Source organism: Dreissena polymorpha, chromosome 3, assembly GCF_020536995.1.
Source record: "Dreissena polymorpha isolate Duluth1 chromosome 3, UMN_Dpol_1.0, whole genome shotgun sequence".
In the NCBI taxonomy this organism is placed as follows: Eukaryota; Metazoa; Mollusca; class Bivalvia; order Myida; family Dreissenidae; genus Dreissena; species Dreissena polymorpha.
Window position 1 is genome coordinate 80,131,793 of NC_068357.1, and position 24,053 is coordinate 80,155,845.

Below are 24,053 nucleotides of genomic sequence, written 5' to 3' on the forward strand. Positions count from 1 at the left end.
CAGGCTGAACAATACAATACGGTATTTGTCTGCATTAATTTTTACCTACTTTAAGCGACCACCTGTCCTTTTAGACATTAATAGGCTAAAAGGATGGCTGTCGTTTTACAGCACATCACCATCTGTTTTCGGTATTTAGTCTCATTATCGATTTTTCTAACAAAAAGTATGTATTCATCTCAATTCTTCTTCTTTTATTATATCTAGCAATTTACTCAAAACTAGTCACACACGACAATTTTAAATTAGGCGCCAAAAGGGTTAATAGAAAATGTACGCTTGTCAATGTACATTTGGTGAAAGAAATGTAAGCATGTGTTTGTAAATATGTGTTAACAATGGGTATTTGTGTTTACAAAGTATATTATAAAACATATATTTGGTGGCCCAGGCTTCCAGCGAGATATAATGCAGTCAATCCTGTTTTAAGCGGCCGTAGAAAACTAGACCTTTCAGACAGATGATTTCTTAATGAGGTTACACGTAATGCAGAAACGTCCGTCTGGAGCTTACTGCATTACGATTGACCAGCATGAATCTACATCCTTTCCACAGTGACCCCAGTATTCTCCATAGTAAGATCGATTAAAAGATGTACATGTCTAATGGTACAACGATGTCCTGTGACAATACTATCAGACCTATACACGAACACGTTTGACTAGCAGTCTATGCCCATCCTAATTGTTGGTAACAACTTGCTGTCATTGCGCCGAGACCTAGTGAACGAATAGTGAACCTCTCTGGACAGCGTTCCTTTCTGATGATATACTTTCTTCTTTCTTTCGACCTTTCATCCTGGCTTTTTGTTTTGAATCAAAGAAGTGGTCGCTGCAACAAAACGTATGATGAAAATACAAGATATCTCAGAATAAATGGAAAAGTGTTTCCAGTCATAACAAATATCGTAGCTGTACACTTTCAAATATGTCAGTATTCCATATAAAACTACAGAATACTGTTTTCAATACCTTGGTTAACAATAAACCTCGGTTAACCAACCCTGTATCAACAAACATGTTAATCTTCCAGAAAGACCATTGTTATGCAACTACTAGACATCTTTTAAATAAAGTGTCTATTTAAATAACATCAACAAATTCTCTAGATATACAGAATAAAGCAAATTTTGAATAGCTTCGTGTTTTTATGCATCTTCTAGATGGCAGCTTTGCCAAGAATTTAATGTACTCACTGGATTCTCCAGCATCATCTATAAACTCGTCGGTTTCGGCAGCATCAACGTCATCTGCGCCCAGGAGAGGATAAACTGTACTCGTGCTGGTATGGTAGGAGAAGTGCCTGAAATATAAAAAGTATTTTATTATATATAAGGTTATTAGCTCTTGTATTTAACCATTCAATTCAACGACATTGTTTTGCGCATGCACAATAGCTTATCTTCTTCCGCTAAATACTAAACATTCTTCGCGTTTGCTTAACTACTGTCCGACTGCCAAACAGCTTGGATCCTAATGAGACGCCGAAGCACCCGGCGTCATAATCGGATCCAAGCTGAATGCCTGTGCTATATCGCTATGTTAAAAGGATTGAACGCAATAGTTTTTAAAACGTTTAAGTCCGACTAAAACTCCAGACTTTTAATAAAGAAGAAAATATTGTTTTACAATTCATCATGGGGTATTATTATGTTCCTCTCGATCATTTTGTTCCTCTCTAAATTGTGAACGGACTGCTTGGGAGGGAAGCCACTACTACCAGTTCATATGTCATTGGGATTCGAATCCGCCCGCTCCCGCTCCGCTAGCATATGCTCTACCTACTTTGCTATGATGCCCGTTAAGTAAGTCCATCTTTATACACAAGTGGATTTAAGTCGATATAGCAATAAGTGCAATTCCAGATCAAATGTCATATCTCTTTGGCATCTCATCAGGAACTTCCCAATTGCTGATGTTTAAATCCCGTTAATGATAAGAGCACCACAGAGCGGCACAATATACACCCGAAGGTCAGTATGCATAGTATTTTCAGTCAAGGGCACGTAACTCTGGGATTAGAAAACTGATCTGGAATTGTTTTGCTTCATGCACAACTACATGGTATGGTTATCATTTGTGTAGTTTGATTAACATTCGTTGAATAGTGTAGGAGATCTAGCACACACGAACTATGTTCTCAAAATGCATAATATTTTAATAGTCAAGGGCGCGTAACTCTGGGGTTACAAATCCGATCCGCATCATGTTTTGATAAAACACAAATGTAGTTTTTAACATTTAAATAAATTTAATAAGAGTTATTAATACACATGACTAACAATAAATGTGGACCATTTGAAGCATCTAATCATTTTGCGGGTAGATTCAGATGTGTGCTATGTGCTTCGTATTTATACGTCATTATAAATTATGTTAATAATAAGTCATATATATTCTCAAATAAAAACATATTTAACAGTATGGTTCATCGTTTGACGGTTTAAGCGATCCGCGTTGATATTATCAGAACGTATTTCTCTTGATATCCTCTAGAATAATGTCTGTAAATTCCATGTAATCGTTCGTTTACCTGTCAACAATCACATAGTCCCCTTGAATGGGTTCTGCTTTAAACCCTGTTGTCTTGTTCTTGATGATTTGCCTGCCTTTAATAGCTAAGTCGCTGAGGTATTGGGGCAATGGTCGTGCATCAAGGATGTCATGTTTATTATGTCCCCCATGTACCATAGTTTTTTTAGTGTGAACACCCACGATGTCATGTTTCTATATCGTGCCTCTCTAGTACATCGGCATCGGCTGGTTTCCGCAAACACCAACGGTGTCATGTTCTTGATGCCGTTGTTGTTTCTTTCTTATTTTCTTTGTAAAACTTAATGACTACCAATCAATATGTTTGACCTTAAACATATTTGTGACTTTCGCCAAAAAGAATATGCACAGTAAAATACAATATACGGTAAAGTGAAAGGGATTAATACGGGATCCGGATAGTGCCTATCTAGAATCTCGCCCTTCTTTCATCAAGGGCGCCAAACGACACACGAGGCGATACTACTTGTGTAGGTAGCCCAAAAGGCGATATATCGTGGTAAATATCGCGTGTCGCTTCGTGTATCGCGCAAAATATCGTGTGTAGCTTCGAGTATCGCGAAAAATATCGTGTGTCGCTTTGAGGATCGCGCAAACTATTGTGTATCGCGTTCAAAGGGCGACACACGAAACACGAGGCGATACCCGATATTTTGCGCGTTACACGAAGCGATACGCGGTATTTGTACTGTTCAAATATCGCTGAAATTATACCGACTGTCGACTATCGCGTTTTTTTAAAAAGTGTTGCAGTTATTTTGAACCATTTATTATAAATATGTGTGTCGAGGGCAGCCATATTGATAATAAATATCGTGTGTCGCTTTGTGTTTCGTGTGTCGCCCTTTAACGCGAGACACGATATTTGCGCGATACCCAAAGCGACACACAATATTTTGCGCGACAAACGAAGCGACCCACGATATTGTGCGCGATACACGAAGCGACACGCGATATTTACCACGATATATCGCCTTTTGGTATATCTACACAATGGCGATATTTCGCGTCGCTTCGAGTATCGCGCAAAATATCGTGTGTCGATTTGTGTGTCGTGCAAAATATCGTGTATCGCTTCGTGTGTCGTTTGTCGGCCTTGCTGAAAGGGCGATGTTATAGATGGCACTATGCGGATTCCGTAGATTAAAGATGTTATTGCCTTATACTGTTTATCCATTTGTGTAAGGTTCGAGGTCATAGTTTGAGCAAATGTTATTCCTGTATTTACTCTATATGACGTTAATTTTAGTATTTCTAAAGCTTGTTTATGTCCGATTTATTGAATTGCATATAAACTCAAATGACTACAATAAGCTAATAAATCATCGACAAGCGCATTTCAGGAAAATATCTGTTTTTCCGCGGTCGATATTACAAATTGTTTGATAAAATATACAAAGGGGTTCACTTGGCATAATGATCAGAATTCCATATTATATTATGTTACCTGTTGTACGTGATTACGTTTCATTTTTATTGTTTCATATTATTATTAAACTAGTCTCTCATTTCGATTGATTTGTGATTTCCATCATGCGTTAAATATTATATTCCATTTCCCCATATCGCTGTGAGACTGATTCATATGCATATATAATTAAATCCTAGAATCGCTCTTCAGGATATTCTTAGTTATTCAGTTATGACATCAAACAAACCATTTCATAACATCAAAGGCATCCGTGTGATAAAAGGTACAGTCTAAAATGGCCGCCTCGGTTCACGTGCTTTGTGAATCTCATTTTAATTGCCACTGTGAATCTAGTATATAGTAGATATTGGCAAGGTTTAAGTGATTAGATTATCTTAATCGCATGGATGTAGTATCTAATGTTTTTTAATCGTACTCGTACACATTTTTTAAATAATTGTTTATTGATTTTATGATTCGTTATGCGATTACGTGTAGTTCTGACAAAAACCGTTGACAGTTTCATATCATCTGCTCAGACAGGCCATTCTTATTATGTTGACCCATCCCTCAGCATCTTAAAATATCCAGCATTGTACGACATCAAAAAGAAGACTCAGATGCCGTTCACAACTGAATTTTGAAAACAGTAGCTCACTTTGAGATTAAACAATATATTGATATGCGAACGACCGAAAATAAAAACTATACATGTATTATTGAAACTACAATTTATTTCGATTCCATAGGCAAAAAAGTTGCATTTTAAAATTTCACGTGTAAAGATTGAAATTATGTATAACTGTTGTGCAGCGACGCGTTACTGCTTGCAGCGCGTTAATATGCAATTTAATATGCCGTTATGAAACTTCGGTGGGCGAATGAACTTTTGAAGTTTTATGGATAATAAAATAATCATGTGTTGATAATTGGTTTCACATAAAGTCCAATCCCATGTGTTGCGATATGATTTTGCTGGAATATGAAATGTGTTATGCATATTTGGTCGAAATAAATCATGAAATTGTTTCAACGTGAAAGGAAACATGTGTCATAAAAATGGGTAATTTTAACGACATACACTTTGATTGAACATTTAATATTAATACCTAATCGCTGTATGTTTGGTGCATTCACTGATTCGTGAATTTAAAACACGACAAACGCCAATCATAATCGTAAAACATGATTAAATTATTTAATAATCAATTTGATGCTTTAAAATTATCAATCAAACCCCAATTCTCTAATATTCCTCTGATCATATATCTGATACTGCCGGGATGGTACCGATATACGTTTTTCCTTTCATCATAGACTAATGAATATTAAGTAAATAAAAGGTCTCTAAACCTGTTCTAAAACACTGACAAGGCAACACAAATGTATCAGTTGTTTGACGGATTCCCCCCCCTCCCCTCCCCCCTTCACTCCCAAAATTCAAATCGAATTGATTTACAAAATCGTTTGCGTCAGTCGATAAAAAATATTTTAAAATATTCTTGTAGGTAGTAGTATATGTTTTATATTTTGATCCGCTTTCATACAAATTAATACAATACTTTTATTTGCGGCGTTTTCAATACCTAGCCTGTAAATGTGTTTACCTTAAAAAAAATGTAGCAGTGCTCTCCCATTTTTAAACAATCGCTTATGGGTATTTTTATGGAAACTTGGTGCACCGAGTTATGGAAGTCCCCTGTTCGTGAAAACATGTATTCCAACTGTATAATTCCTTTCTCACCATTTTTTTTTAACAAACGCATTACATTGTGAAATACAATAGCATGACACTGAATCGACAACAAACATGCTTAACGATTACCAATTCTAGTCGAATATGTCATCCGATTTTAAGAAAACTAAGAATAAGGTTTAGGTTTGTGTGGTCAAATGTATATATGCAATAGGAAATTCGATCCAATCGCTTACAACTTGGCTTTTCAAATCGTTATCTTCCTGAATCATCATCTTGAATTGCTTATTTATGTTGGTCAAAGCATCATTACTGATGAAGCAAATAGAAGAAATGTATCGAATTAAAAGATTTGTATACGTCTCTATGGTATTGATATAATAGAAAATGCCGAGTCAAACACCGCGCAGAGATTTGACGTGAACCAGCATAGCTAGGTCAAATCCCTGCCCTCATAACCAACCACTCGATGAAGTACAATAATTAAATTTTACAGTTGTTATTTTTACTTTTTTTTAACTTAGGTGATTATTTTTTATTATGAACCTTAATGTATACATTATTTTCAACATGTAAAATAAAATGATACTACTTGTCATAATATAATACTGAAACCAATAAAATAAACTCCTACAAAATCCGGTAGGATTTTCTTGTGATGGCAGTGATTGTCTGTGGGAGCATGGAACGACAGCTCTGCGTGGAGAGTGATGCCGAGTTACAACTTTTCAGATGTGGATACCTATTTGATTTCAAGATACAGAAAACATATGGTAATCGGCCAATGAAAAAGAACTGATGATGAACGGGACTAACAAAATATGATCGCAAATTTATAACTTTCATTCGAACGTTATATATTTGATTATTTACCAACGCAAAGACACTTTACCGGTAAATTGACACACATGCAAATGAAAACATATAATATTGATTGGTTTGAACAAACCCTTATAATCTGTATTCAGTACATTTCCATAAAATCATTCATAACCGATAATGGACAAAAAATTATTCGAAAAGACCATACAGTCGAAGATAAATTGCAGGAATTAAAGGAATGCATAAATAAAACATTACACTTGAATGTGCCTAAAAAACTTACATCTAAGAGACATAATTTCGCGTGGCTGACAACAACTGAAAAGAAACTGATCTCCAAGAAACATAAACTCCATCAACAAGCAACTCAAAGTGGAAATAAGGAATCATGGGAATTGTAAAAAACATATAAGCGAAAAACACAACGGGCAGTTAGACAAGCCCACTGGAACTATGTAAACACAGTCTTAAACTCATCCCTGGAAATTGGAAATAGTAACCATTCTGGACTTATGTTAAATCTAAAAGAAATGACAATATTGGCGTCTCGGGCCTTAAAAAGGGCGGTACTCTGTATCAGGATAGCAAAGATAAAGCCAACATACTAAGTGATCAATTTAAATCTGTATTCATGAAAGAACAAATGAATAAAAAAAATGCCAGAAATGAACACCAGAAAATCCCCATCCATCAGTGACATCAAAGTTGACCGCATAGGCGTGGAAAAATTACTAAAAAATCTAAACACAAAAAAAGCCTGTGGACCAGATAAAATTTCAAACATTGTACTAAAAGAGTGCTCCAAAAAACTTGCCCCTATCCTTAGCCACATCTTCCAACTGAGCCTTGACAATGGCACCCTTCCAGAGGACTGGAGAAATGCTAATATTAGTCCTATACTTAAGAAAGGAGATTCTGGCCATTCTGCAGCAATCTATAGACCAGTGTCATTAACTTGTGTTAGCTGTAAGCTACTTGAACACATAGTCTGCCGCCACATTATGAACCACCTTGAAAAACACAACATCTTAACTACGCTACAACATGGATTCCGCAGCGGACACTCTTGCGAATCACAACTGATAATCACTCTAAATGACATCATGGAAAAATTTGACTCCAAACAACAAACTGATCTTGCCTTCTTAGATTTTAGCAAAGCGTTCGATACAGTGCCACATCAAAAACTTCTTCATAAATTAAATCACTATGGAATAGATGGAAAAATAAATAATTGGATCCGATCATTCTTAACACAAAGGAAACAATAAGTCATAGTAGAAGGCGAAAGTTCTTATTCCTGCTCTGTTGACTCGGGTGTGCCACAAGAGACGGTCCTAGGCCCCCTCCTCTTTTAATGCCATATAAATGATCTACCTGACTGTGTAAAATCTAAAGTCAGACTTTTCGCTTACAATTGTTTACTTTATACATCTGTGAAATCTATCCAAGACCAAATCCAACTGCAAACAGACCTGAAATCCTTAGAAAAATGAGCCTTCGAGTGGGGCATGCAATTTAATGCCACCAAGTGTTATATAATGTCGTTACACAGAGCAAAGATCCCGTTCACCTACAGATACTCCTTGAACAATCATATTCTTGAACAAGTAGGCGAAAATCCATATCTCGGGCTAACCATCTGTGACAACTTAAAATGGGCATCTCAGATCAACAAGATATGCAACAAAGCAAATTCTACACTGGGATATATAAAAAGAAATCTGAAACATTGTAATGAAAAATTTAAAGAAACAGCCTATATCTCACTAGTGCGTTCCGTTTTTGGACTACTCTGCAAGTGTCTGGGATCTGTACCTACAAAAGGATATAGACAGAATAGAAAACATACAGCGTAGGGGAGCAAGGTTTGTCAAAAAGGACTGCCGTAAAACAAGTTGTGTGACATCAATGATGAACGAACTCGGATGGAAACCACTTGCACACCGGAGAGAAGAACAACGGTTGACACTACTCTTCAAGATCATACATGGCCTGGTGGCTATCCCCGCCAATGATCACATAACTTTCAACAAACGACCATCCAGAACAGGACATAGCCAGCAAATTAAAATCATTGCCACAAATACTGACATATATAAAAACTCTTTTTTTCCTAGAACCATCAAAGACTGGAACTCATTTGCAGAAAGTGCTATAAAGTCAGAGACTGTGGATAGTTTTAAAGTACGCATTTCATGTTACTAATTTAAACGTGCACACACCCCCTGGATAATTTCTACTCAGTGATTGACTCATTTTCCAGTACCCTACAGATACAGAATTACATGAACACCCAGCAAATGTATTTGAGTTGTCTAAGGTCCAATTGATTTTATATATTTGCTTTTTTTAAATCTAAACCTGTGTCAGTGAATTTTCACATGAAAGAGTCGCATTTTATATTACACAGTATAATTCTTATAGTAATATGTGATGGTTTAATAAGGATCTGTTCCATTTTCCTTCATCGAATAAGGAATAATGAACACGAAAAAAGAACCAACTATCTAAACAGTATTTTCCCTTACTGTAATTAATCAGTGCACAGTCAGCTCCCTTTGTTTAATATTCGCCTTTTTAGAATAGCACACATTTGGGTTTTGATTAAGTTATGTTTTCGACGACGTAAGTTAGTTATAAGTTGCTAAAGAATCGGTCAAGTTATATATATATATATTGCTAAAATATAGGAAATTATATATCGCTTTGAACGTGCCCATATTAAACGAATATCAAAAGATGGAGTTAACTTAAAATGCATTGACAAAAAACCTTGATATTTCAATTAACATATTATAAAATAAAAACGATGCAAAATTTGATGATTATAGGTGCTACCTAATTTACGGGCAAAAGCTTTTTTTGATAACCATGTAATTTTAATAAATATATGGACATGATTGTGTTCAAAATATTATAATTGTTGCAATAATTAAGTAACGCATCCAAAAAAATCAATCTTAAAACGAGTTACATGTTCTTAGCTTAAAGATCTAGCATATTATATATTTTTTCTAGCCACAGGAATTTAAAGCTGGTTCGGTGTCTGTGGTATAGTGGATGGGGTGTCTGCTAACTGGCTTAGTCACTGGGAGGTCTCTGTATTGATCCCTTAAGTAGGAACATTCTTAAGATAACCCTAAAAACATACTATGGCGTACCATTTGGGTTGAAAGTCAACAAGACCTACAAGGTAAAAAGAGAAATGTACGTCAGAGAACAATAATTGTACGTCAACTCAACATACAAATATAAAATACACTTCGAAGTATATATTTGTACGTCCAAGTACAATTTGTTCTTCGACATACATGTTTGTACTTCGATGTACACATTTTTTGAACAGCCAATCAAAACATTTGTCTGTTGAGCCGCTTTCAGATTTATTCATAATAAATGTTTAAAATCTCTTTATTAATCGAGGACAAAATGAATAAAAATATCAGAATGGCAAAAAAACACATAAAAGTTTCAAGTATTTAATGCATTGAAATAGATTATATACAAATTTGAAGAAGATTCAATTGTTACCTTTTTAAAATTAAAATTATTCAGCATATTGTGAGTATTTATTGATCATGCAGGAGTATCACGACTGTCCAGCACATTACTGTGTTGGAAATTCCCAACGGTAACCAAACAGTTACCAAACATTAACGGGATAAATAATGTATAATAACCTCCCCGTTGGTAGTATTTTGTGATAACCATAACTTGCATAAGTCAGAGGTTAATTCCGCCACGCCAGGTCAATAAATACACACAATATCTATGAGTTAGCGGTCGATAGTCGCATAATTTGGTATAAATAATAATAATAAAAATGTTTAATAAATACGCACAATATCTATGAGTAAGCGGTCGATAGTCGCATAATTTGGTATAATAATAATAATAATAATGTTCAATGTCAAATATCTCTAAAAGCAACAGATGTAAGGTGTCTTCTGATTGGCCAACCCTCGAAGGTCGGTGAAAATTGTACGTCGAAGTACATTTCTCGTTCTAACTAGTAGGTCTTGTAGACTTTCGACGCATGGTACGTCATATAGACACTAAGTATTGGTCCGACCCAGGAAACAGTTTGTTTCATCAAATGTCTCAATTCAACTTGACAGCTTGCTAAAGCAGTTGCATTTAGCATACAGTACACTAATTTAACATAATCAAAATCATGTGATGTGTCAAATCCTTTTTGATTGACAAATTTGACAGGATTTTTTTAAGTCCAATCAGTTTTAGACTTTAGAAATAACACACACTAGGTATTGAAAGACATACATGGAGCTTTCGTCTGTATACCACTGACTTCATCAGAAGAATGATTTCTACTGTTGGGGAACGTTAACACGTTAATTGTCTTCTTATTTATTACCAATGTATAATTATGTGTAACAGCATACATGTAACAACATGCTTGTTTCGCAATTAAAATATTTAATAAATACAGGTATCTTGCAGGTTTCTAATTTTCTTTCGCAAACTATTGTTGAATAGTTTAAATTTTGTCGCCACTAAAAAACTAGCCATTTTGTAGCAATTCTTAAATCACAGTCTAAACTGCATACGCTTAGCGCTATACTGTAGTTACAATTTGAATGCAAATATTAGAATGCATCATGTTATATCATCCATATTTTTTTATTTAAACATTCAAATAACACAGTACATATATAAAAATGTATGTGGTATTGTGTGGAGATACAAAACACTTCACATCATTTATTTGCACATAAAATAATAGTTATAAAATAAGTAATACTAAAACACTGTAATAAACCTACAGTACAAGAATATTTACGTATATGAAATAACAAAGTGGTGTCATTTTATTACCTTTTACAAAATTAACAATGCTGGTTTTGTACTAGCCATAAAACATTTATCATGGATTAACAAGTAACAACCAATTTATTAATTACACAATAGAAAGGAAATCATATTTATTCTTCTTCTTCTTTTTCTTTTATAATAATGGCTATGTTCATTACTGATACATTATGGCCATGCGTGGGGGGTAAAAAAGAAATAGATTGATAGGTTTCCCGAGTAAGTCAATCCACTCAGGAAGATCCTATCAACAGTGATAAAAAAAAGGTGCAAAACGTAACACCTTAAGCCCTTAAGACTTAAATATATATATATACAACTGTGCATGTGGTGAGAATATTTGTCGAGTTAAAAACAGGATAAAAAGCAGAATCATGTGATCTAAGGAAGGAGCACTGATGAAGACAGCACTGATTTAAATCCAGGGATCGTATCAGCGCTGACTACATAAGATGGAAGTGTGTTCCATTGTACAACTGTTCTTGGAAAGAAAGAAAATTTGTGGTAATCAGCTGTACTTGGTGGTATTTGGTATGCCATGTGATGGTGATGGCGTGAGTGTCTAATGTATGGAGTGAGATAGTGAAGGGGATTGACATCAACATGATTATATACTATTTTATAGAATAAAATGAGTCTAGCTTGTTGTCTTCTTGATTGCAAGGTATTCCAATTCAAATCCTTAATTATATTTGTGACCGTGCCCGGTGTCTTGCTGTAATTATTCGTAACAAATCTGGCGGCTTGACGCTGAACATTTTCAATTTTATCAATATCTTTCTGATGGTAAGGGTTTCACACACTAGAGCAATATTCCAAGGATGGTCTAACAATGCTGTTATATGCCGCTGCCTTAGTTTCCATATTATTGCATTATGCATTTACTAAACAAGCTATTTGCTACTGTTTAGAATTACACTATCTTACTAAAAATGATCACAACAGGTACTTAGTGCTTTTACATACTTGTGGTAAGTTTTGTATTACTAGTTTGACATTTATTGACAGACACTTGTCGATAAACAGACTTAATTTGCATGGGAACATTCACATTTTTTCAGCATAATTGCCTTCAAATTGTTAATTTAACAACCCTTTGACATTGTTTGCACATCTGATCTTATTATACCATAGCTGATTTTTGTTTATAGATAGACAGATATAGACTTTTCAAAGTTCTATACAAGTTCACACATGTTCCATCCAAGTAAACCAACAGAACCAATAAAGATCACCACAGATAATAACTGTGTGTATAGCTTGGAAATTTTGATAGTTCAGGAATCCCTTCTTTGTTGATTTCTGTAAACCAAAACTGTCAGTTTTGCTGGATAGAATGGCTTGTGTGATGCCCAGCTCTTGCCTTGGCAGAACAGCTTCTAAAAACGGAAAACCAACAAATATCTTAGAAATTGATCAATAATGCAGACAATTTATAAATGTCTTGTTTTTTGTTGATTTCGAATCTGGAAGATTTTTTACGTAAGATTGTCGTACGAAAATCCAACGGTATCGGACTTTGTGGTTTAAGGCCTAAATTTATTATAGTGATATGTAACCTTTCGGGATATCGGTAAAGTGCGAGCAGACGAGGTGTAAATACGTTAAAAATTAAAGCTAAAAGACTAAAAGGTTATATCGGAATATCTTTAAATTTTGTGAATAAATGTGTTTCTGATGGATAACAACGACAACTTACCAGAATATTGCTCATGGTCACACGTAAAACTTCTTTCTGAGAGCGAATGGAAAATGCGTCACGAATTCTGACAAATAAACAGTAGGGTGTCGTTATTGGAATACCGCGAGAATACTGGAAGAATAGAGATGCCAACTATAATGTATAAAACAAATAATTTCTTAACAAGCGTTTGTGATTTGTCAGGATAATAATAACAATAAGATTTCGAGAAGATCAAAGCAAATTAATTCGACAGAAATCTGAGATTCGGCAATATATTTAAGACGCGTTATGTTCACGTAAATTGTGCTTGGTAAAGACTGTCACTATATGTAGTGAACCAGTGTACGGCGTATACCCACTGAAGAAGAGTATTCACGGGAGATAATTTAGTAATGACTTAATTCTGGAACGGTTGCGAAGAAAAACAAATAATGCGAGAATATTTAGTGCGATTTGCTACACAATTATGATGTCATTGATATAATTTTTTCTGAGGTATGTATTTACATGTGATTAAGCATATGTCAACGTTTTTTTGATTTGTTCAAGGTCATAAATAGCATCGCGAAAATATATGTCACGTGGCAAATGTTTTTGAGACGTATCCCTATGTAGTATTCTTATGTAATTTTATATCTAAATTTCCATATGTATGAACGGTCAACGCCCGCTTCGCGGGCTTTTGCCCGTATTATTAAATAAAACGATGCAAAATTTGATGAAAGCCATGTAAAATGTATTTTCTATGAATTTACTGGTAGATCTACATAAATTGACAAAATTTGACAGTGTATAGTTTAGTTCTTCTTGAATGCTCTGAGCTTTTATAAGTACATACGTACAGCTCAGAGTTCTTCCTTGTAACCCAATTTGTTATGTCAAAAAATTATGTCTCACGTATGTCTATAAAATCGAGTTTAATCAACCTAATACATCGTTACAAACACAATACCTGTTATTACGGATATAGATTTGCGAGTAAATTGTGGAGAAATACTCAAAACAAAAACTTTATACAAAACCTGTATTCAAACCAAAAGCCAAAGTTTTGAATTGACGATTCTATCTATCTTACGGACGTTCCGGAGATAGTCCGTATATTACGATTGGTAGATTAGACACGAGATTTGTCTCGCCCAGGATTCCGGAGATGGTCTATAGCGTATTTTTGAATTCAGAATTACTTGGAATACTCGGTTTTGTCCATTGCAAAAACATGTATATTTAAAAGAACCGTTGACGTGTTTGAAACTTTGGATTAATATCAATATTATGCGAGCATTACATATCGTGTAAGTTGTTTTTATTTGCGCATAATGGATATATTTACGATCTATTTGTGTTTATTTATGCCAGAAAATAGTTTATGTGGCTAATATTTCGGATTAAACAGCCACCCAGATTCTGGGCGGGGGACTTGACATGGAAATTACCGTAAGCAGTTTGAACTCCCAGCAATCTGGAGGGTCAATAGCTGGGAGTTGGATTATTGCAACTAGTGTATAGTTCAGCAATAGTTGAAAAAAAATCAAGCTTTAGTCATCTTAATTAGGACTTGAGCAAATTTAACATAGTGTATTGGAGGAAACAAATGCATGTATTTACTTGAAAACAAACAAACATTGAATCATTAAAATGAACATTTAAGACAATAGCTAGCCAAGTTCACATTAATAAATGTATTTCACTATGAAAGCATGTGTTTCATGTTACAAAATTTCACCAACACACCAAAATAGCAATTATCTGATACCCCATTAAAATGCAGTCTGTTAATGTCTGGTGTGTAAGGCGGTTGTTGTACTTTATATATGTAATGGGGACCTTTACAATTTTAATACATGGTATAAGCTTGTATCATGGTCACTGTTAAGTGTATTCATGATATGATCATTTTCTATTGGCATTATATGTTTGTAACAAAGTTTAAAACTAAGTCATTCATTTCACGTTTCATTATTATCAATAATTTGTTCATAACATTTTTACAGGTTAGTTCACAGACCAGTAGCTATCGTTAACACATCCCATTGTGAATGTTTTCGTATACATAGAAGAAGGAAGGAAGTCATTGAATGGCTTCTTGCAAGAACACAATACTTCTTTTGGAACCATTCTACACTGGCTCACACCGCCAGCTGATGGACCTACTGCACGCTGATGTACCCGGAAGTAGTCTGGTAACCATGACAGGGAAGAAATGGCATTGGAGAGCACGCACGGGGGCGCTGTACCTCAGCATGACAATTCCAAGATCCCACTGCTTCAGGTGAACCATTTGCTATTTCATATTGTGTAAAATCTACCAATTATATGATTCAGACATCTTTTAAGTGAGAATATGTGGTTTTAATTTAGTTTGAACAATGAATTAAAACCCCTTTTAAGCCTTTCCCCAATAAGATGCAAACTGAAAATGGCTTTTGCAACCAGCATTAAATCAGAACGGCCTGGGAGTAACTCGCAGTCTGTCCAGATTTTATGGTGTGTGCTGCTCATCAGTAACTAGGGTTGGAAATGAAGCCTTTAAAACTTTCTTAGGGACTACAAATGCATAAAAAACATATCAATCTGGAATCTGGAAAAGGGTTAATGATGTTTTTTTTGGCTTATAAATTTAGATATAGTATGGTATAGTTGAGCTTTAAAACTCTCCAATATTAACCTGACACTGATTTGTATGCATGATTTTTATGCCCCCGAAGGAGGGCTTATAGTGATTGGACTGTCCGTCCGTCTGTTTGCGTTTAGGTTTCGAAAAATGCTCATAACTTCTATGTCGCTTCAGATAGCAATTTCATATTTGGCAAATTGGCATGCATGTGTATATAGACAAGGCCTTTCCATATGCACACAAATTTTGACATTGACCTTGAACTTAGGGTCCGCGTTAAGGTTTCGAAATCTGCGTTTAGGTTTCGAAAAAAGCTCATAACTTCTATATCCCTTGAGCTATAACCTTCATATTTTGTATGCATGTGTATATGGACAAGGCCTTTCCATACGCACACAAATTTTGACCCCTGTGACCTTGACCTTGAACTTAGGGTTCGCATTTGGTTTTGAAATGACAGCTACTGGTTAAAAACTTACATTTTTGTTTCTTTCTAAACAATATATTGTTGAAATAAGCACCGTATGACTGACTCTCTGGTAGAAAATTTTCACAAAACAACCATTTTCCCAAATGATTTTCTATGATTTAATGTGTATTCTTGATGTTTGTGTGATTCTCTTATAAATTAAAACAACAAATAAAGTACTGTTCTGTTTTGTTATTGTTTCATATATCTGACTACTGGTAATCATTAATGCAAACAGCTATTCAAACTATTAAATTATGCTAAAAGAGTTCACCAGTATCGATTAAGTATTAGCAAGCTATACTCCTTGCAGAAAGCGGATAGAGGAAATATTGCAAGATAACGTTTTTAATATCACTTGCAGACTTACATGTAAATGAATATTGCCTGTTGCTGCTTTTAAGGACATTATTTGCCAGCTCCGTGTTGAACCTGGCGGAGTTGATTGCACTTCGCCCTGATCTTTCACCTCTAAAAAAGGTCCTGTACTTCCACGAGAACCAGCTCACATATCCCGTACAGGCGCACAAACAGCGACCAGAGAGGGACTTCCAGTATGGCTATAATCAAATTATGTCATGGTGAGAATTGAGTATCTTGAACACATGGTTATTTTTGCATCTTTGGTATTTGTGAATGCTTCCAGCTCTTACTTCGGAGCTTACCCGTTGAGCTTTTCTTACTTCGGAGCTTATCTATTGAGCTTTGGCATTTCTTCTATAATTTCAAAATCATTGTGCATTTGTAAACAAAACTTACTGTATGGTGTTTATAAAATAATACAATTTTAAGTTGACGCTTAAGTAAACTATAATGTTCATGTGATAATAGTATGGAGACTATTAAGTGCTAATTCACAAGTTCCGAAATGACAATCAAAGATATAACAGTTGAGTGGCTAAGTAACTTTTGACAGTTCCAAAGAAACTGTGCAAAGAACATACTAGATATCAGGTCTTGTGTTTTGAAAAACTTTAAATAAAACAAAGACTACATTATTTTTTCATAAACATCACAAATTACCCAATTATATGAACAATAAATCAATTCGATTTTTCATGAAGTTGCATGTATTGAGCAAATTACCAGATTATTAAAATGGATTTATGTTAGATCATAATTAATTAAAAAATTTGCACTTTCCCATTTCAAATCTGCTAATGGTATATTATTTTCAGTGTAGTCGCGAATCAAGTGCTATTTAACTCTGAGTTCAACAAGACATCATTCTTGGCCAACATCAAGTCATTCTTTAAGCTTATGCCAGACCATCATCCTTCAGGTGTAGCTGACCAGATATCGCCTAAGTGCCACGTTTTAAACTACCCTATAGTGTTTCCGGAAACAGTGCCTGAAGTAAATAACGTTGGAAGTGCAACAGGGGACGTTACAAGTAACATGCTATGTGCTAGTCAAAATAAAGAAGATTGTGTAAAACATGCACACATAAGCGGAACAAAACGGTTAAAGAAAGATGATTCACCATTGCATATAGTTTGGCCCCATAGATGGTAAGTCTAATGTAAAAGAAGAAGTTCTGTTATTATTTTGTATATGGATGTTTGTGCAATTAGTTTGTGGAATGAAACAACATTCTACTTTAGTTGCATACATCACCTTGAAAGGCAAAAATGATTCATGTCCAGTCTCTGAACCTGTCCAGTTAATTACAGTTTCTCAGTATTATTTCGGAATAAAGTGCCTTCATTTAATTTTTGAAACCGTTCAGCATAGAAATCTACTATCAAATGGAAAGATCAGTAAAACTCTTACTTGAATAATCTTGAACATGGAACTCCGCACCATTCAACAATGACTTCTGCTCACCTGCCATTGTTGCACATACAAGTTCAAGCATCGTAAGCGGTCAAAGAAAAGTTTTTTTTAATGATATTGTCCACTTACATTGTCTGTATTTTTAGTCTTAGTATGTGTTCTGTGTTACAATTTTCAGGGAGCATGACAAGAACCCAGAGTCATTTTTCCAGGCGATGGTGCAGCTACAGGCAGCAGGATGTGACTTCCAGTTGTCAGTCATCGGTGACCAGTATTCAGAAGTACCAGGTGGGTGATGTATAGTCATGAGTCCGGGTGACAGACTAAGGGATTCTGTCAATAATGTATTTTGACAGTTAAATAACAGAACTTTATAAACATAAAACCTGCATTATTTTAGGACCTGTTGTAAAAAAGTTTAACATATAAGCGGTTTTTTACGCACTTTATTAAAGTAGGCGTGATAAGAAATCAAAAAGAGTATCCCCAGGATTTTATTTAACAAATGTGTATTTCCATTCATACAGTTAGACTTGGAATGAAAATGTCTTCTTTTTTTGTCAATCATATATAAATATTTTTGAATAATTAATCGTCTGATGCTGTTATGCTCTCCACACCTTTTCGAAAAGGTTAGCTAGGGTATACCGCTTTTATCTCCATTGGTCTGTCGGTTTTTCATAGGACATCTTTTAAATACTTCTAGTAAGTATTCTGCATATGGTTGGTCAGTTAGAAAGAAAATCCTTTTGGTTTTCAGGTAAAACAGTTATATTTAAATATTAACATACTTGGAGTTTTCACACAATATAATGAGAGCGTTTTGGACTAGGATCACATACATTATATAAGTCACCATTGATTATGTGATCACAAGGGGGAACACATTATCAAATTATTGGTTAATATTTGCTCATATAGATGTCTTGTCTGCCTCTCATTGGATATACATAAATTTACATATTTTACGAATAACTCGATCAGACAAAACATTATAGAATGACCTTAACACAAAAGATGCCCTTGTGATACTTGCAGACTGCACAGGCTTATTAGGGACAACACTTTATGCACATGCATTAAACCCCCTTTTCACAGAGCACAGCTCATATGTATTTAGATATAGCATCCTTATTTTATCAAATGCACGCAGATCAGAGCATTTTGCTTTTTATAGCCATTTTCGAAGAAGCCAGTTCACAGCTCAAGGATAAAATACGGTACTGGGGTTTTCAGAAGACACGTGGGGAGTACTTCCGGGTACTGCATGAGGCGGATGTTGTCGTGTCCACAGCCAATCACGAATTCTTCGGTGTTGCCATGTAAAGGACGAGTCGAATACCTTCTTATATTGCCTTTCTATTGCAACTCATAATGGAAGTTGATGTAAATTATCATATGTTTTTTGTTGGTCAATTATACAATTTAATTATTCCATTTAATAGTCACATCATTCTCTGTGTTAAAAAGATATATTGTTGTACTTTCTCGCTTACTAAGGCAGATGGTTTTAGCTGATGAATGCAATCATTGTGTTGGCAATGTTATTCAAACAACTTTGTTTAAATACTGGTAGCAATCATATGATATACATGTAGTATTCATTATTGTGGCATTCTTGAGCTTACTTACTGTCCATTAAGTAGAGCATTGAGAATTGGTGTATTTGAATATATGAGAACATGACTCTGGGAAACCCGCTAAATGCAAGAGCATAAATTGTTGTTGCAGATTAGCCTCTGCGGTCCACTAGAATAATTTTTTCGTGAATAAGAGACTTGTTTAAAAGAATGTCCCAAATAATTACCATTTTCTGTACTGTTTCTCCAATTAAACAACATAGGATACTGATTGGATAAATATATACTTTAATATCTGTGAATATCATTTAAAATATTTTACAGTACTTCAATCAAAGTTTGTAACGTTACCACAATATACAAACAAAGGTTCAACTTAGTTGCCATTTCGACCTTTTTTGGATGATAGTTTTTGTTATTCAACAATGTGTGCACTTTTTCAGGTTGGAGGCAGTACACTGCGGTTGCTACCCTTTGGTTCCTAACAGACTTGTGTATCCAGAAATATTTCCAGGTAAAAATGGTTGTTTTGTGTACACATCATAAGATAAATAATATTTCCATGTTCAAAGATGGTTTCTAATACATGGTGGCTACGGAGTCTGGAAAATGGCATCAAGTGAAACATAAGTGAATTTGAAATTTTCAGAAAACAACAATGGTGGCACAATTTTTAAGGATTTGGCCCCATCTCCGCCCAGTCACCACCCAACAATTTAACTTATTAACTGAACATCTAGGGTTCAAATTGATGTGACAAAAAATATCACTAAAAAGCCTATTTCGGTCCAGGATAATGTATGGCAATGTCAGGCAATTATGCTAAAGACTAACAGTGACAACAGTGTAATGATCAGTTTGTTGCAATTAAACTTAACGTAGGTAACACTATAGTTCACAATTATTGTGGCTTTTAATTTTGTAAACTAATACTAGTAAACAGATTTGAGAAAAAGTATGCTGAGAATTTCGTGGTTTTTGATCTATTAACTATGTCATCTTATGTTCAATATTCTTTAGATGAGAACATTTACAATACAGACAACCAGTTGTTCAAAAGACTAAGAGATTTCTGCAAGAACCCGAGTATGCTGAGGCGAAAAGAAATTAAGGTACACACAAGTAGCATCTCAATTTTTCATAAAACTTATGTATGTTTTATTTATCTGCCACAACAATAATTTGAACAGCTGAAATAATTGAAAAGCAAAAATAATATTGGGTAATGTTGTTTAGTTTCATAGTGTTTTTCCCAGGAGGGCGTAGTGGGTGCCTGGCACAGTAAATTAAAAAAGAACATTTGAAATTGCAGTTTATCAAAAAAGGGGCAAAATGTATATTATTTATGAAGCATGTGTAATTGTTGTTGCAATATAAAAAAGATATTTAAAAAAGACATTGTTCCAGTGCTTTCAGAAATAAGGGGCGGATTTTATGGTTGCATAAATACAAACAGAACACAGAAAACCATACACATATATATATCAACATATATTAAAATATATATATGAGCCGCGTTCTGAGAAAATGGTGCTTAATGCATGTGCGTAAAGTGTCGTCCCAGATTAGCCTGGCTAATCAGGGACGACACTTTCCGCTGTGAGTGTATTTTTAGTTTCACGGAAGTCCCTCCTTAACCAAAAGTTTAGGCGGAAAGTGTCGTACCTGATAAGCCTGTGCGGACTGCACAGGCTAATCTGGGACGACACTTTACGCACATACATTATGCCCAGTTTTCTCAGAACAGGACACATATATGTAAAATATACAACTTCTATCAAGTAGTATAGATGTACAATTTATAACAGATCGATACACACCGGTATAGTTGGGCCTCACATCGGGCTCAATTCCTAGAGATTCTAGAACCTCCAACCATTCCTTCAGCAACAGCCAATACCAGCAGGAACGGACATTTGGCATAAACTGCGGATACCAATGCCAGCAATGTGTGAAAATTGAATTGATTGTACCATGTCGTTTTGTACATAAATATAAGACAATACTGTATGTATTGGATCTCCAGAGGGAGGAAATTATTAAACCTTCATACATGAAGAAGGCCTTTGGCCGAAATATTTAATAAAAGAGTAAATGTATGAAGTTATAAGACAATAAGTGTTATCTCTTCAAACCAATTCAAACCGAGTTATGCCAGCATTTTTAGCTTTACTGATCATAATGTGCTCATGGTGAGCTTAATTTTCATTGATTGTCGTCAACATTGTCCTTGTACACATTCTAAAAGCCACATTTATTGTCCAATCTTCATGAAACTATGTCAGAACATGATATCTTGACCGAGTTCCAAACTAGTTCAGGTGAGGTAAAAAACGATATTAAAAACTTGCTGACACTATATTAGTCCCATTTATTGGCCAATCTAAATGAAACTTGGTAAGAACATTTTTCTAAATTAAATCTCGGCTGAGTTTGAAACTGGGTCATGCCATCTTTAGTTATGGTCACTCGGTCACATGAAAAATATGTTAAACCTCTGGAAGTCACTTTTTTTTTACAAATCTCCATCAATAAGCTCGGTAAGAACATTCTTTTCATTAATATCTAAGCTAAGTTCAAAATTATAAGTGTGCCTAGAAATTACACGTCTATGTTCCATGAAGTACATTATTTGGAACTCCACTTAATCATAAAAGTCTACTTCCTTCGGGTCTCAGGTTGGCGCAATCAGGCCAATGGCCCTCTTTTGTAATAAAAACCAGTGTCAACTGTTAATAAACCATATCTTATAACTTTAATTGAATGTTTAGAGGATTATGACAGATAAACAGAATTGCACGCGAAATAAGTGTCCAAAATAGACGATGGGAACAAGATGATGCCATAAAACAAACATGCATGATTTTCCTCGGACAACATTTGATACAACCTAATTTCTAAACAAAAACTCTGTTACATAAATAAGTAGTTGCAAACAGTTCCCTTAAAATTCCAACTGCTTCAGAGATTTCTAACGAGTGCATTCCTAACTTAACAAAATAATCAAAATCAAGGTAAAATTAAACCATATTTTATATAACTAAGTTTGAGAGGATCAAACGTTATACTTTTTCTATACTTATTGTAAAATAATTGGCTTTTCATTCACTGTTATTTCTCTACACACGTTGTTGAATGTGAAGTACAACAGCCATTGTTGTTATAAGGTCTTTTCAAAATATTTGATGTTCTCATTTACCCACCGACCATATGTTATTGCCTTATATTTGTTTTGTAATGGATATGTTGTTTGCCTAGCGACCGGGAGGTCACGGGTTTGATCCCCCACCATAAGAGCGTTCTATAGATCTCCCCCAAAGACACCAAGTACTGGTTCTAGGCCCAGGAAACGGACTCGAGAGCGTTTATATAAGCCTTAGGTTTCGATGCAATCGAGCTAAAATAAATATGTTTAAACTAAGAGTACCCCTGGTTCATTTAAGTAGTACCGAAGCCGACAATTACCAATCGAGTATTACTTGCACCTTTATAAAAAAGAAAAACTTATTTTGTGGCTTAAGATGGTTTGCTTTTCGTGAATTGCTGCCTGTTTAACTATCCAATGTATTTCGTTACTGTTTTAACATTGCATACCTTCAATTTGATAGTTTATATTCTTGTCTGTAATTTGTGTTTCCCTTGTATCATTAATATCAATCAATACAATCAAGGGTTACTAAATGTCGTCTCACTAGTTTAATTTTGAAATGGGTGGAGTATAACCCCTCTTTCATAATGTCTTAGACGACAATTTGCAATCATTTTAGCTCGACTTTTCAAAGAAAAATGGGAGCTATAATACTCGCCCCAGCGTCGCCGTCGGCGTTGGTGAAAGTTTTTTTATAAAGTCAAATAACTATAACACTATCAAAGATAATTAACTCAAACCTTGCATACTTCTTTATCTCAACAAGACAATTGTGTATGCCAAGTTCCATAACTCTGTCAGCATTATTTTTAGTTTTATGCCCCTTTTTATACTTAGAAAATTGAAAATTTGGTTAAGTTATGAGTTTAGGTCCATTTTATTTCTAAAATATCAAAGCTATTGCTTTCATACTTGCAACACTTACTAACTATCATAAGGGGACTGTGCAGGCAAAGTTATGTAACTCTGACTGACAGAATTATGGCCCCTTTTATGAAGTTTTGTGTTTTGGTCCATTTTACTCCAAAAGTATGATAACTATTGCTTTCAGACTTGGAACACTCGCTAACTATCATAAGGGGACTGTACAGGACGAGTTGCATAACTCTGGCTGGCTTTTTGACGGAATTATGGCCCTTTTTTACTTAGTAACTCCAAAGTATCATGGCTATTGCTTTCAAACTTCAAATACTTTCTTACTATCATGAGGTTACTGTACCTGGCAAGTTTAATTTTGACCTTGACCTTTGAATAACCTTGAATCTCAAGGTCAAATAAATCAATTTTGCTTAAATTGCCATGACTTCTTTATTTAGGATCTGATTTGGTTCATTTTTCTACAAAACAACACTTACCTGACATTCCACAATGGACTCTACCCAAACAATCCCTCAGGCTCCACCCCAGCATCCCCCCACACAATTAAAAAAAATCCTTTTTGTATGCCCCCGGTAGCAGTTGAACTCTC

General features: G+C 34.9%; 1 protein-coding gene across 1 annotated transcript in view; it reads left to right on the forward strand.

Moving 5' to 3' along the window:
- The window catches only part of LOC127874907 (glycosyltransferase-like domain-containing protein 1), a 121,356-nt gene extending 99,914 nt beyond the window's left edge, over nt 1-21,442 (forward strand). Inside the window, exons 2-8 of the mRNA XM_052419594.1 lie at nt 16,486-16,662; nt 17,260-17,592; nt 18,036-18,145; nt 19,035-19,179; nt 19,881-19,951; nt 20,458-20,549; nt 21,246-21,442. Of these exons, the coding sequence (XP_052275554.1) occupies nt 16,486-16,662; nt 17,260-17,592; nt 18,036-18,145; nt 19,035-19,179; nt 19,881-19,951; nt 20,458-20,549; nt 21,246-21,362 (1,045 nt within the window). The 3' untranslated portion in view covers nt 21,363-21,442. The remainder of the gene's footprint in view (nt 1-16,485; nt 16,663-17,259; nt 17,593-18,035; nt 18,146-19,034; nt 19,180-19,880; nt 19,952-20,457; nt 20,550-21,245) is intronic.
- Nucleotides 21,443-24,053: the final 2,611 nt, after the last annotated feature.